At 36.5% G+C, this 14852-nt stretch overlaps 1 protein-coding gene across 6 annotated transcripts in view; it reads left to right on the top strand.

The window, feature by feature from the left end:
- PPP2R5E (protein phosphatase 2 regulatory subunit B'epsilon) overlaps positions 1-11877 on the top strand; it is a 77050-nt gene extending 65173 nt beyond the window's left edge. For all 6 annotated transcript variants that reach the window (XM_051769893.1, XM_051769891.1, XM_051769894.1 and 3 more), the window contains 9 exons: positions 1558-1688; positions 1773-1832; positions 2475-2583; positions 3561-3614; positions 3719-3769; positions 4635-4754; positions 5824-5951; positions 7729-7830; positions 10493-11877. In XM_051769893.1, the coding sequence (XP_051625853.1) occupies positions 1558-1688; positions 1773-1832; positions 2475-2583; positions 3561-3614; positions 3719-3769; positions 4635-4754; positions 5824-5951; positions 7729-7830; positions 10493-10592 (855 nt within the window). In that variant the 3' untranslated portion in view covers positions 10593-11877. The remainder of the gene's footprint in view (positions 1-1557; positions 1689-1772; positions 1833-2474; positions 2584-3560; positions 3615-3718; positions 3770-4634; positions 4755-5823; positions 5952-7728; positions 7831-10492) is intronic.
- Positions 11878-14852: the final 2975 nt, after the last annotated feature.

Genomic DNA, 14852 nt, shown 5'->3' with positions numbered 1-14852 from the left:
AATTGAACAAAGCAATGTGTTTATAACCTCTGGAGGGCAGATGACAAACCTCATAGTTTCCTCATGAAATCCCCACCACAGATTCTTACTGCAAGGAAAACACAGTGAGATCTCATTACAAGCTGCAGAAACATCCAAAACAATGAAGAAGAGTATGTGCATCAGTCCTAGACCTGCATGTTAGAAGTCAAAAATCCCAGACAGCTTAATAACTTTTAATCATATTTTTCTGCCTTTTTTCTTTTTCACCTCCTCAAAGTTGTATAGCAGTTTAGCAGAGATGTATGTAGCATACATACACTGACAGATCTACTTGTAATAGGTATTTATAATTTATCTGTTTGTAAATCTCAGATAATTTTGCTTTCTGCCATTCCTGTAATAATTTTCTGACAGCATCTGTTACATTTGTAAGACCTCTTTGGAAACTGTCTTTGTTTCTTTTGCGAGACAGGTGATGGTTGACGGTTACTTTCTTTTTTATGCAAGAAAGATACTGGTTGCTTATGATTACTATCTAAAATTCCCTGTTTAATATGCATTTGGTGGTGGTGGTGGTGGTTGAGTTTTTTGTTTTTAAGTAAAGTTTACCTTCTCATTTTTTTTCAAATTTCCACCAGAATAGCCAGTGTTGTGGGGTCAAAAAATGAAGAAAGTGGCTAAAGGGAAGCTCATACTTTTGTGGTATAAGCATCAAGGGGAATAAAACAAAGATCTGCAGGTGCTATTCCTGCTGCTCATTTCATGTCTTAATTCTTAGAGACAACTTCAGGTGTCAGTGTTTTGGGATATATTTTGTGCAAGACAAGACACTGGAATATGTTTTCTTTTGATTGAGTCTCACATAATCATTTTGCTGTTTTAAAATCTTATTTAAGAACTACTTAATAAATGTGGGTCTTCTGTTGTTGGGTGGTTCTGTTGGCTTTTTATTTTGGTTTTGCTGGTTGTTTTGTTTTGGTTTTTTTTAATTGAAATTGATATTATTATTAATTAATTAATTCCCCCAGCACTTTGATTTGTGCCAATTGGTGAAGATCCTGTAACAGCAGACCCAGTGCTGGCATAGACCTTCCCTGTTGAGGCTTTCCACAGCATGAAGGCCATGCAATCACTAGGAAGGCTTAAGAGCTCATCATATAAATTACAAACAATTAGAAAAATGTGACCTTGACACAGTGTTGTGAGAACAAGAATATTAGAGCAAATGAGGATCTTTTAGTTCTGCAGAGTGAGGGAATGGTGGATGTTAAAAGGCAGGCTGTCTTCATTTATAGGTATTCCAGCATCTAAGAACTTACGTATTTATTTTGGGGAGAAGGAAGGAAGAAAAGCGGCATTTTGGAGCCAATTAATCAAAAATTTATCAGTCTGAGTTTTGTGATGATGTACTGGGGTTCCAACAGATTCTTTTAATACTGTATATCTACACCTTGGCTACCATGGATGTCACATTTTGCATGCATGTGCTTTCATGAATTTACTTTTATATAGAAGTCTGTGTGTCACACTTGTCAAATGTCCCCTCTTTGAGTTCTCTTTTTCCTTTGAACGCAGCTGTTGGAGCTGTTTGACAGCGAAGACCCTCGAGAACGAGACTACCTAAAAACAGTCTTGCACAGAATTTATGGCAAGTTTCTGGGTCTTAGAGCATTTATCCGAAAACAGATTAATAATATTTTTCTACGGTAAGTTGTGGAAGAAGGTGCTTTTCTCTCATGAACACTTTAGGAAACTGATATATCGCTTATATTTAACTTTTCTTTTTTTAGATTTGTTTATGAAACTGAACACTTCAATGGCGTAGCTGAACTGTTGGAAATTTTAGGAAGGTAAACGAGTCTTTATTTATTATCTGTCTCAGACTTCCCTTCTGGACATGCCAGAATAGTGTCAGATTTGGAAGAAGTATTATGATAAGCCCTGATTCTGAAAACAGATGTGTGCACATGCTCATCTTTAAGCCCACGTGCAAACCTCTGTCACATCTTTGCCAAGAATATAAACTAGATGCAAGTTACAGCCAAATGTTGGATTGATTTTTACATGTGTATGTGCATTACATTTTGTGCACTTCACCCTTACATGATGTAGAATTACTTTTTTTTTTTAGGCACACTAGCAGTGTGAATGTTTCGAGTTAATCTAATTTTGGTAGGTTAATTACTCAAGACCACCTTGCTTACATGAATTGACAGACCACATACACAAGGTCTTATCTGTTTGGCAACAGGTTTGTTCAGCTGTTTATGTGATTATTCCTAAGTTGGAGCTGAATTGCTACCTAAACATCTTGTGCCCTGCTAATATAAAGCAGGACCAAAGTCAGCACCTGTTTACAAATGGCATGAGCCTGCTATTTGTAAACAGGTGCCTACTGCTAAATATATTTTAATCTACAAAGTGCTTGTTTGGACCTCCATATTGTTTTCTCTGATAATGACACTAACAAATATTTCTTTTCTGATTTCTAGTATTATCAATGGTTTTGCTTTACCTCTGAAGGCAGAGCATAAACAGTTTCTGGTGAAGGTGCTGATCCCTTTACACACTGTCAGGAGTTTATCACTCTTCCATGCACAGGTAGACATTATAAAAATATTTTCTGTTCAGAGTTATATTTTTTAGGGTTGCTTTGGAAATTTATTTATGTAGCACATAAAAGGTGGGGGGAACTTCTGAAATGTGGAAAAAATACAATAGTTTTTTTTTTTTTTTAAAAACTCATTTGATGTGCTTTGTCTGATAGATATTTTGCTTCTGTTCTGATTAGGTACTTAAAATTGTTAATATACAACTGTAATAGTTTGGAGATTTTACTTAGTATTTAAGCAGTCTGTAGGTTTTTCTGCTGTTTTCGCATTCTCACAAGTTTGCCTTTCCCATTCTCTCTCCCAAGAAGATGTTTGGGTTTCCTTAGTCTGGTGCTGTCAAGGCTCTTCTTCACCCTGGCAACTTTCTGAATAATAATACCCACATTTTTGCATGATCTTCAACATTCTCCCTCACAGATTTCTTAATACTGCATTTATGCTCTCAGATATCTTTTTATGCCTTCATAACATTATTTTTCCTCTGATAAGTGCTGCCTGTTGCCTTTCTGTCTGACTTTCAGATAGTGCAGTATTTCTTATGCTGATAAAGCTGTGCTTTCTAAATATGTTATTCCAGGGTTTAGGTGTTGGCTCATCTTTCAAGAGTTCTCATGATTCTGCTGATGTATAAAACGTGTAAAAAGACACAGTTTGAGAGAGTAACAGAAGTTTCAAAACATTTGGTTGTATGACTGTATTTAGCATTGCAAGTTGCTCTGATTTTAATTGTATGTGTTACTTTGTCTCTCTGACTGTTTTTGTAAAGTGTCCTGTTGTTTCTTACGAGCTGAGCTTTCAGAGCACTTGCACAGTGCAAACTGTGCATCTCAGTTTGAAATCGGATGCAGTTTGAGAAAGCTGAATAGCACCTTACCTCGAGTGTCTCTTTTCTTAAAAATTGGGTCCTTGTGGTTTCTTTATAGAAATGTTCTGACTTAATTCTCCTTAATTCTTACCTCTTCACAGCTGGCGTATTGCATAGTACAGTTTCTGGAGAAAGACCCCTCGCTCACAGAACCGGTAAATATTTCTTTCCTACTTTTTTTTTTTTTTTGCCTCGTAAATGGTTTTCCCTGTTGAGAGAAAAATAAAAAAATCTGACTTTTTTTTCCCTTCTGATTTAGGTCATTAGAGGTTTAATGAAATTCTGGCCAAAAACCTGCAGTCAGAAAGAGGTAAGCGGTGTGCTAATATAACAAAACAAAAGAATTATTTTGCTCTAAAATATAATAAGCAGGGAATCTTTAAATATTTCCTGGTAGTGAGCACATGCTGTGGTGAATCTTGGTATTTTTTCTTGGAGATGATTTTTCTCTACTTGGATTCTGGCTTTTTGGACAATTTCAACTATGAAGAGAAAAGTTTGATAACCATGGTTTCTATTCACAAAATTAGCACTGGTACTTCTGAAGAGAACTGTTATGGCATTTTTTTTTGTTTGAGAGGAGAAAATAAACATAGTTGAGGATAGGTTGGAAAACTCTGGTAGACTTGGAATTGTTTGTATGTGAGGGTAGTATTTTTCCAGGGAGGGTGAAAGATATTTTACTGTCTAGTGTTTTATCTGCTATACATGTAAATGATGCAGTTAGGCCTTTGCATTTTTGTTTCAAATTCTTGATGCAAATCTGAGTTTCCCTAATGAGGTTTTGTGAAAAAGCAAAACCGTAATTCTACCTTGTTTTTAGAAGCAATATTCAAAATAAAGAGACTCTCCTCAGTTAGCAAAGTTTAAGCTTTGGTCAAATTCTTCGTGTGAGGCAAAGTTTTGAGAGTTGAACCAGTATTCCATGGTAATTTTATTGTAAAGGACAAGTGCTATATTTGAAAAGACAGCACTTGAACACACTTGTCCTTCTTTTAAGAGACTGAACCCAGAAGCTGCTAAAGGTAGAACTGATCATATTATTGGAGAGGGTCTTGCTGAACTTGTGAGGCTTCCATTTCTCCCTGAAGCAGTAGAATTTGAGGGTTACCAGCATTTTTCTGATTGAGATGATTTAGAGGTTTTATATTTAATGCTTTCTTCCTTGTCTTTAGGTCATGTTCCTAGGAGAGCTGGAGGAAATCTTGGATGTAATTGAACCATCACAATTTGTCAAAATCCAGGAACCATTGTTTAAACAAATTGCCAAGTGTGTCTCTAGCCCTCATTTTCAGGTCAGTGGTAGAGGTTATTGTTTGTACAGGAATGTATAGTCTCAGTTTCAAATGTAACAGCCCTGCAAATGTAATTATTGTTTTATGTTATGTGGTTTTAAATACTCGCCTTCTGTGGAAGAGGATATGTTGCAGTAGAAGTTTAGTTCTGAGCTCCATGTTAGAGGTATCTGGGGTTACAGCCCAGAACTTGCTGTTCTGAGCCCCACATAAGGCCTAAAAACTGCATCCAAGTAGACTTTGAGCCCTTCTGACTGTGGGTGACAGGTCCCTGCCATATAGACCATGTAGAATGTATCTGCTCTCCATTTTTGGTGCAATATGGTTGTTTTCCAACTTACTTCCCTCTGTAACCAGGAGATGTCTGGTTAGAGGTGACAGAAAATTTATCATCACATTGCATAAAGGGAAGAAGGGAAATGAATAGGATTTAGATGGAATCACACTAGAGTTCATGGCCTGTGGTGTCTCCATATTAAGCCTAGTGACCTGTCCTGGCACAAAGGCAGATGTGACTTTTCAGCTCTTCCCTGGGCTGCATTTATTTTTAGCATAATTTAGATCAGCATCCTCCCTCCTACTCCCCAGCTCCTCCCCAAGGTGATCACTGTCATTGTTACCTTCCCCACAGGGAAGGTTTCTCCTCCCTTGTTCAGCCCAGCTGTGGGGCCTTTCTCTGTCTCCTTCCTCTGGTATCCCAGCACTGGTGTCTTCCTTCTGACTGCAGCCTTCCTGACTTTGAGGGAAAGGGGAGGTGGGAAGTCTCTCTGCTCTCTCTTCCCCTCCACAGCTGCAGCATTAATGCAGTGTCTGCACCTGGTCTTCAGTGAGCAGCAACATACTGCTCAGGGTAAAGAGAGTGTGGATGCTGTGGGATCAGAATTACAGGATAGAAACTTAATTCCATTAATGCATGTTATGCTACTGATTGGAGTTGTTTAATTCCAAAACTAATGACTCCTGTTAATTTGTCTTTGTGAAGTTTTTCTGTGATTTGTTTTTCCTTTGGAAAATTACAAAATTATAGGTATCTGAATTCCTGTTAATAATTTATTCCTTTGACTCAAAGGTGGCTGAAAGAGCGCTGTATTATTGGAATAACGAGTACATCATGAGTTTGATAGAGGAGAACTCAAATGTTATACTTCCCATCATGTTTTCCAGCCTTTATAGGATTTCTAAAGAACACTGGAATCCGTAAGTTTTTTGTCTTTACACTTTATTTTACTGTTTCTGAATGGGAGAGATCCAGACCCAAAGCTGGTCTGAGCAAGTGCAACTCTGTTAATGCCAATATAAATTAGTCTGTACTTGAGCTTGTCTCAGAGTGTTTTTAATTAACTGGTATGTGTACAAAAATCTCTACCTTACGGGATAAAAATAGACCTTCTCACAAGCTGGAAAAAAGAGAAATTAGATGTTACATTGTTATTGAGGAAAAAGTGTTGCTCATCGAGCTTTTCTCCTACACAGTTTTTTATAAACTGGTTGACTCTTAAGCCAGATTGTAAATTGTCTAGAGGAGTATCACTTGGCATTAATAAAGCTTTGTGGCTGTATCATGGACTGATACCTCTGGGAGACCTCTGGAACTGGTATTTTTTAAACATCTGTGAAGCATACAGACATCAGTATATTCTTCTTGGGTTGTTTTTTTCTAAATTTATTGAAATACAGCTGTTCTCTGTTACAGTAATTGAACAGTTACTTCATATTGGTATTCTGATAATTAGGCATTTTTATTTTAAACTGAATGACCTAGTAGAAAGTGTTTTAATGAAAAATACTATTACAGTTAGATGCCATGTATTCCATACTTGAGTTGAAAAGTTTTTCTAACTCAAGATGGTTACCATGTAGTAAACCCAGTATTTTTAATGAGCTTGTGCTACATTCAGGTCTCAGTTGTTTTAAGACCTTACTATACAATATTTAATCTTTTCAAACATTAGTCTTTTTGTTCTGTACCTAGGCAAGCTCTCAAGTTTGTGTGCTTACCTGACAAATCTAGTGCTACTGGAAAGCTTCTGTAATTAAGACTGGTCACACAAAGACACTTTCCATGGCATTACCAGTCTCCAACATGCCCCTGCTCCTGCCTAAACCTTTATACTGTGCACTGGGATGCTTTTGGTAATGAGAATACTCCAGTATCCCAGTTTGCAGGTTGTTCATACCCACAGGAATTTTGTTTTTTTGACACATAAACCAGGTAAAGATACATGTAAAATAAAGAATATAATTTAAATAATTTTTATATTTATAAGAAAATTTGCCACGTAGGCAACAAAATTAAAAGTGTATTGAAAGAAGTGAAAGAGAGACAGGGGTATGTGAGCAATGGCACATAGTTTGTCTGCTATATGGATTAGCTCCAAAGGTTCCTGGCACTTGTTCTGTTGATTCACTGCCTCCTGGCTGAAGTGCTGTTTCTTAAGCAGCTCTGGGTCTGAATATGACAGCCATAGTAGTGGATCAGGAACTGTGAAAGGGAAAATGAATATGAAATGTATGAGTACAATCACTCTTGAAATGCAGCCTTGTATTTTGCATAGAGGCAGTGAATATTCAGCTTCATAGAAAAGTCATAAGGAAATATGAATCACTCTCATTTTGTGTTTGAATTCTATTCCTTCTGCCAGCATTGATGATTTGAATCCCTGAAGCTGCATTCAGAACTGCTCCACAGCATGAGGGAAGAGTCTGTAGTTATATGTAATGGCTTTCTGTTGTTACCTTTTACCCTGGAGTTTTGGCTTTCTCGATTTCAGTAGTCAGTAGAGACAGGAAAGCTGATTCTCACCTTTAAATATGTTAATCAAAAGCAGTTTCACTGAAATCGAAGAATTTACATAATCATACTTGCAAGAACAGAACTGGTCACAGAAAGGCCGGGAAGAGAAGACACTTTTATTTCACGTTTGATTTCACCTGCAACTAATGGACTCCTTTCTTCTGTTTCAATTTCTCACAGGGCTATTGTGGCTTTAGTCTACAATGTGTTGAAGGCATTTATGGAAATGAACAGCACCATGTTTGATGAGCTGACAGCTACTTACAAGTCAGATCGTCAGCGGTAACTTTTTAAAGCTTTTTTTTTTTGTCAGCTGTACATAAGGCCTGCTGTTTAGTTTTTCCCTTACACTCAGGTGCAGTTGCATAATCTCACACATGGTAGGCACAGTGCCCCATTTTTCCCCTTGCCTGTCCATTAGCCTTCTCCTTGCAAAGTGTAAGATTATATGTGCAGGTTGCTCTTTACCCTTTATTAAATACAGTATCTGTTGCATTGCTCAGGAATCCGCATTGTTCAAGCAATTCCTTTTTTGACTCCCCATTCCAGGAGACTGAAGCATATCAAGGTCTTCAATAGTAGAAAAAAAAAGAGTTTAAAGATAACACTTTGCTTTAAGACTTCACAAAAAAAAGTTACACTGAGCTTTGGAAAGAGACACAAGGGAAACCCCTAAGATTTGTTTTCCAAACTGCTGTTTGTAGGCTGGATGTGGTCTTAAAGCAGAGAGGCATCTCTCAGCCCTTTCATTTCTTATTCAGAGGTCTTGCTCTGTATCTGAGTCTTTTAGCATGCAGGATCCATTAAGTACACCACTCACAGAATCGTTAGTTCTACCCCAGTAGCTTTTTGTCTTTTCTTTTGTTTTCCTTAATCTTCATTTTCCAATTACAGTGTGGCATCTTTTCTCAAAAGTTTTGCCTCATGCAAAGTGTCAGGTGAAAAAAATGAGGAAATTTCAGGAACTCTGAACAATCTGCAACTTCATTTAAGTCACACCTTGTCTGTGACTCAGGGATTGCCCAAAGCAAAGCAAAGGGCACTGCATGTCAGCAGACCTTGTTAGTACAGTCTGGAAAGTCTCTTGGAGGCTGTTTTTTGACTTGTGTGACTCCAGTCAACACTGGCCTTTTGTTTTGCTTTGTTTGAATTTTATACACAAAAAATCATTCATTAATATAGTATTTTACCATAGTTCACTGATATGGTATGACAGTGGTAAAAATAGTCCATTAATGTGGTATTTTACTTTTAGAGACTTGGAGATATATTTGAGCGAAGATGCCAGATCAGTTCTTGATAGGTGTTGATAGTTAAGGTTCAATCTGCTGGTGCAGTTGAGACAACAGTGGTTTCTTAAGAAACAGGCAGAGAATTTTGGGACTGGTCATCAAATCCAGCCATTCACTGAGGGAGGTTGGTGACTTAAATCAATTTGCAGATAAGAAACTCTGCTCTTAACAGGACCAGACACTGAAGTGGAGCATCCCATGGCTGGATAATGGGGAGGTTTATTGGCTGAACTGCACAAAGAATTTTTCTTGCCCCTGCTGACGTTGTATCTCCTGTTCAGGGCTGGTGCTAAGCATTTCACCATTTCTGTTTACTGCTTATAATTTTTAAAACATGCAAATACCTGAAGGTATAAACTACTTGGATGTTTACCTTAATGTATCCAGAAAATCTTTAGCATTTTAATAAAACCACATATCAGAAGGGTAGCTATGATACCACTTAAAACTTGAGAAATATGTTCAATATTAATGACTAGGAAAGGCCAAATAGGTAAGTTGGATGAGGTGATCATCCTCTAACAGTCTTTTAGGTAAGCAGGCATATATTTCATAATGATTAGAGGATAAATATTGGTAGGTAGGCTGGAAATGTAAGGCTATTTCACTTATTCTTGTATTTAATTTTAAATACTTTTAGTAACAATGGGCTCTTTTTTTTTTCTTTACTGTTCCTTGGGGATTTGTCTGAAAGTTATTTGTATTTTTTTTTTATAAGTTTAAAATACTCTTGGGAAATTAAAATTCCAAATAAATGAACCAGATGTTGGTATTTTGACTGAATCAAGATGTGCAGAGATGTTTTTAATCCGCTGAAATATTTTTCAAGACTTCTCTAATGTGACTAGCAGAGAATCTGTGTTTCTGTCATTGTTAAGATTTCCATTTCCTCTAAACCTATAAGGTGATGTAATAGAACTTGAAAGCATTTTGTACCTTACAGTACCAAGGAGATTTATTCAAAGTAAGCTATGGCAGAGACAGGAAACTTAGAAAGCAAACAATGCAGGTAAAGTAAATGTTAGATTTGCTGTTTAATTTTGTCAAATCAACCATTAAAGTCTGTTGTTAAAGCAAATGCTACATAGATCTTGTAGGAATTTGGTGTGGAAAAAGAGTGACTCAGTGAACAAAAGGCAGATCTTTTAGCTTGAACTTCGCCTTGGCTGGTGCCTAAGCTAAATGGAAGCCACCAGTCAGTTAAGTAAGAATACCAATTCTAAAAGAATCAGGGAAAACTTTTTCTAGGAAGTGGCTGTTATTTTTAATATTAAAAAATGCCATGCTTACATAAACAAAGTTGAAAATAATTAAATAATTTAGTTTGCAATGTTAATTTTTATAATCTTAATCCATTAGGCCCATAATAAAAGTCCACTGCATTTTTTCTTCCTCATTACAAATTAGTGTCTATGAACACTATCACTTTGCTCAGCTTATGTTTTATGTTCTTCTCATACTGCTTTTAGTTACATTTATGTAGGTAACAAAAAGGAAAAAAAGAAAATATTTTTACAAATTAAATTTTTTGGGAAAATTGCAGTTGTGTTCTTGAAAATCAGTGCAGCCAATAATGTCAAATACATATATTTTAACATAAATATTATACAGTCTTCTCTCCTGTTAACACTTTGTTTTATTTCATCTGTCAGTGAGAAGAAGAAAGAGAAAGAACGCGAAGAACTGTGGAAAAAACTGGAGGATTTGGAATTAAAGAGAGGTCTTAGACGTGATGGAATAATTCCAACTTAACAAAAAAACAAAACAGCATTATTAACCTGTGGAGTCACACATTTATGTAGTAGAAGATGGAGCAACAGTTTTCTGTATTGTGCAACTTTACAGTAGATTTCACATTTGTTTCATTATTACAACAGCACTGTATATACCTGTCTCTAAGTAAAGGAAAAAAATAAGGACTTTAATCCAAAGTTTGGACAACAGATGGACTTCTCAGAACTTTGCAAACATAATCATTGTTTTAACCCTTCTTTAAAACCAGTCTTCAAAGATCTGTTGATGAAAATTGCAATGTCAAATTCCATTGTCAGGACCTGTTCCTTATTTATCATTAGCAGAGAGTATAATACAACTTTCAAATGTGAACAATCTTAAAATTTAGCTTGTCTTTCTGCTAAACTGTTACGTGTATTTATAGTAAAAGAGAAAAAAGACTGTCATTTCCTTATGAGTTTGTGTAACATCCTCCTTCTCTGGATAACTTTACTGTAATTTGACTTTTTTTTTCCTTTTGCACATCTTCATGAGTTGAATGTCCATTCAGATCAGGGCCATGAAAAACATTGGTCCTGAATAAAAGTTTTGTTTACTGGTGTGAGAATTTTTTTAGTACCAGGCTGTCTCTGGTGCTTCCTTAATTTGAGCATTAGGAGTTAAAAAAAAAAACAAGTAGGTGATAAACATAGTAGGAAAGGGAGCTTTGGATTCATGCACCTTTTTATTGCAAATCCAAATTAGTGTCCACAATCCTTGAAAAAATGGGCAGTGGTAACACCCTGAACTTCAGTACCTAACCAGTATTAGTGATGCAGCATTGGAGACACGTACCAGAGTTGGTTTAGAAACACTAATTGCTAAATTATTACAGTATGTTTTTATTGGACCATTTAGAAAGAACACACGTGCTAAACAACACAAGCATGAAATTGCTCTCCAGTGGTCACGGATCTAATTGGAAAATGAGTTGAGATAGCAGTTTGGACAGTTTGGAGTTGTTGCCTTACTTTTTAATATGTATTTATAAAGTGTTCCAGCAAAAGAGGATGTAGCCTCTAAAAAACATACTCTAGTGTTTTTGTGGTTCTAGTACTATTACTCATCACAGTACCAGCCCTGTGGTCTTAGCTGGAAAGGATTCTGGATAATACACTTCTGCATTCTCATCTGGATGCTCATTCCTAACTACTGTATTTGTTACCAAAAGTGGTTCTACAAATGCTACTGAAAAAAAAAAGAATTCTGGAAATCCTAATGTTCTGAGTATTAATAATAAAGTTTAAAATGCTTTTATATCAAAGGTGCATTGTGACCAAATTGTTTAAAACAAAAGAGGAAAAAAAAAATTACAAAGAACAAAAGAAGAGGGCTGTATTATAAGTATACATTATTGGCTATCTGCTTTGTATTTGAAAGTGGAATCTTACATCTTTGGTAGGTAAAATGCTGATAAGACTTATGTACAGTATATATTTAGCTAATGCAGTTGCATTATTATATACCAGAAGGTATGTGTTTTGGGATTTTTCTCCAGGATGCTTTTGAACTGTTATAGACATATGACAACAGTGAATTGATAATCCTAAACCATCAATCCAGCAGTATTTACAGTATAAAACTGAATTGGTGTTCATGAGTCTTTGTGATAGTTGCAAACATGAATTTATGACCTGTTGCCATTGATAGAAATACAGTATAAATACAAGCTTGTATATTTTTCTTCCTACCATTTAAATATACAGTAGGATTTGAAGTTTTCTTGTTTTCAGGCACGGAAAAGAGGTAAAAAAGGATTCCCTCCTAGACTACTGACTGTTTCAGGATTATCAGGTCACAGTTTGTACTCCTGGGTCTGCGCACACAAATGTTGTAAACTCAACGTTTTGTAAGAACTTGACACTGTTAATTCTGGAAAAAAAAAAAAAAGTGGAACTAGTCATATGCAACACCAAACACAACATGGTTTTAATGGGATTAATATGAGCTTCTTTTAAGAACATTGACTGGGACGCAATGTAAATTAGGCAGTTACTGTCATAGTTGAAACATTTTATTTTAAAGTGCTGAAGCAAAGGTGCAAGCTGAAATACTGAAGATTAAATAAATTTATAACAAATCATGTCCCTTAGCCCATTGATTTTGACAGTCTTTTATTTCTGTTACCAAAAAAAAAAAAAATATTTGCTAGTGTGACTTCTGTGTGAAATGATCATACAGTACAAAAGGGTGGACTCAAACTCATGCTCAAAGACTATGTTCCATTGTGAAAAACTGAGATAGAATGGAGGACTAAAACTTCATGTTTTTCACCTGGTGGAGTAAAACACAACAATGTGAAATTAGAAAAAGCACCTTGTCCTGTACTTAGAGTTTAGGTGAGTGTTGTTTGTTCATAACTATTTTTGGTTTCTGACATGTCATTCTGCTATTGATCATACAAGACTGACGAGAACCTGATGGGTTGCAATATTTTGTTACCTCTGATTGTTACCTCTGATGTGGGGATAGTGGGGTGTATCTAAAGTTTATAGATGACTTATCACTTCCGAGAAGGAATGTTTAACGTGAACGGGACGCTGTGATGTTATTAGTCACTTGACTCTAAAGGCTCACACGGCAGTAGGTTTGCACTGTGCGATGTACCCAAAAGAAGCACTTGCCACAATGATACGACCGTACCCCCGGGACCCACAGGCTGCCGCAGTCCCAACGCCATGTCCTGCCCTGCACAGCTCCCACTGCTGTCCCTTGGAGCTGCAGGCCGAGAAGGAGGCAGCACACGGGCCCAAGTGTGATCAGTGCGTCTGTTTAATTAACGCTTTTCGTTCGCTCCTTGAGTTCCAGCAACTACCTTTGTTTGTGTAAATGTTGTTGTTCGCTGCTCGTCCGGCAGTCGTTGGGTGGCCACTCGTGTCCTGTGCCATATTGGTTTCAGGAGGAAGGATTGGATGCTGTCTGGTCAAAGGAAAAGAGCCGCGTGTTCGACACTAGGGCATTGCATCGGGTCGTGGGGATGTAACAACTGTAAAAGTAAAGTTCCTCTCATACACTTTAAATTGAGCACACGTTGCTTTCTTCATCCTGCAAGTCTCCCTTACTGTTTTCCTTTCGTTGCTTTTGAGTGTTTTTTGTCTCCCTTCCAAAGGTTGGAATGCTTTAAATAAAAGTATTCTAATGCCGTTGGAGCGTTCACTAGCAGGCTTACAGTAAATTTAATCCTGATTTTGTTAGCATAAATAAAAGGATTTAATTTATTTTTTTATCTACTCTCATATATGGAAAAATCGAGGGTGTTAGAGCCAAGAATTGCTTGAGTAAGAAATGGAGCAGCTGTACTTACATTATACGTGCATAAGTACAGCCTCAGGCTATCTCACTCTGTGGAAAAGAAAATATATTAGGAGCTGTAAAAAGCTCTTTATTGTTTTGTGAGGAGCAGGAAAGACGAGATTCTTCTCTCTCCAAGTAAAACTGAAATAGTTTGCTTTTAGTTCTGTCTCGGAAAACAAAGATGCCCTTTTCTCTTAATTGTATGACAGCACCATCCCAAAGCAGTTGCCCTAAAAGAAGACAAAGATGAAAATGCTCAAGATTGAAGAATGTTTTTATTTACATGTGGCTTTTTTATTTTGGCTCACATGCTTCCCTTAGCAGCTCTGGAGTGAGCCATGAATTAGTTTTTCCTAGTTGGTATGTGCAGCATATTTTATATAGCCCAGTTTTTCGTTTTGAAGTCTACAAAGCAGTATCTTGAAACAGAATGGAACTGATTTTCATTGAAAACTTTTATCCAAGTGTTGCTTCCCATCCACAGAAGCGTACGCTTTTTATCATGACCTCTCTGAATAAGAGTTTTTGTTATTTGGATCACTTAACTGTAAATATGTTGTATTCATAACCTTATGGACCCATGAGGAGTTTTCAAATATAAATAGTACCGATACATTTCTTGTTGTTGTCCTATTTTTGACTGTAGTATAGCGAATGACCTGTCATGCTTTTTGTTTCAAGGTTAGCATTAGATTCATAGATCTTAATATTTTAGCATTTCATTGTTTAAGCAGGAGAGGGCAGCAAAAGTTCATTTTTCCCCATAGGAATGCTCTGGTCCCATTACTGTTTTTAAACTTAGTTGCATTTAACTATCTGTGGGTAGGGGGGAAAAATGAAACACTTTTTATATATATTAAAAGGTGCATATGAAAATATATAGACTGGTCCAACCAGACTGTGAAAATGTCTTCTACTCTACATCCAAGTAACAATAAAAGAAAA

The sequence above is a fragment of the Manacus candei genome, unplaced genomic scaffold, assembly GCF_025592945.1.
Source record: "Manacus candei isolate 608988 ecotype Guabito, Panama unplaced genomic scaffold, ASM2559294v1 h1tg000113l, whole genome shotgun sequence".
In the NCBI taxonomy this organism is placed as follows: Eukaryota; Metazoa; Chordata; class Aves; order Passeriformes; family Pipridae; genus Manacus; species Manacus candei.
Note: the sequence above shows the minus strand (reverse complement) of the source record. Positions and strands in the feature narration are given on the sequence as shown.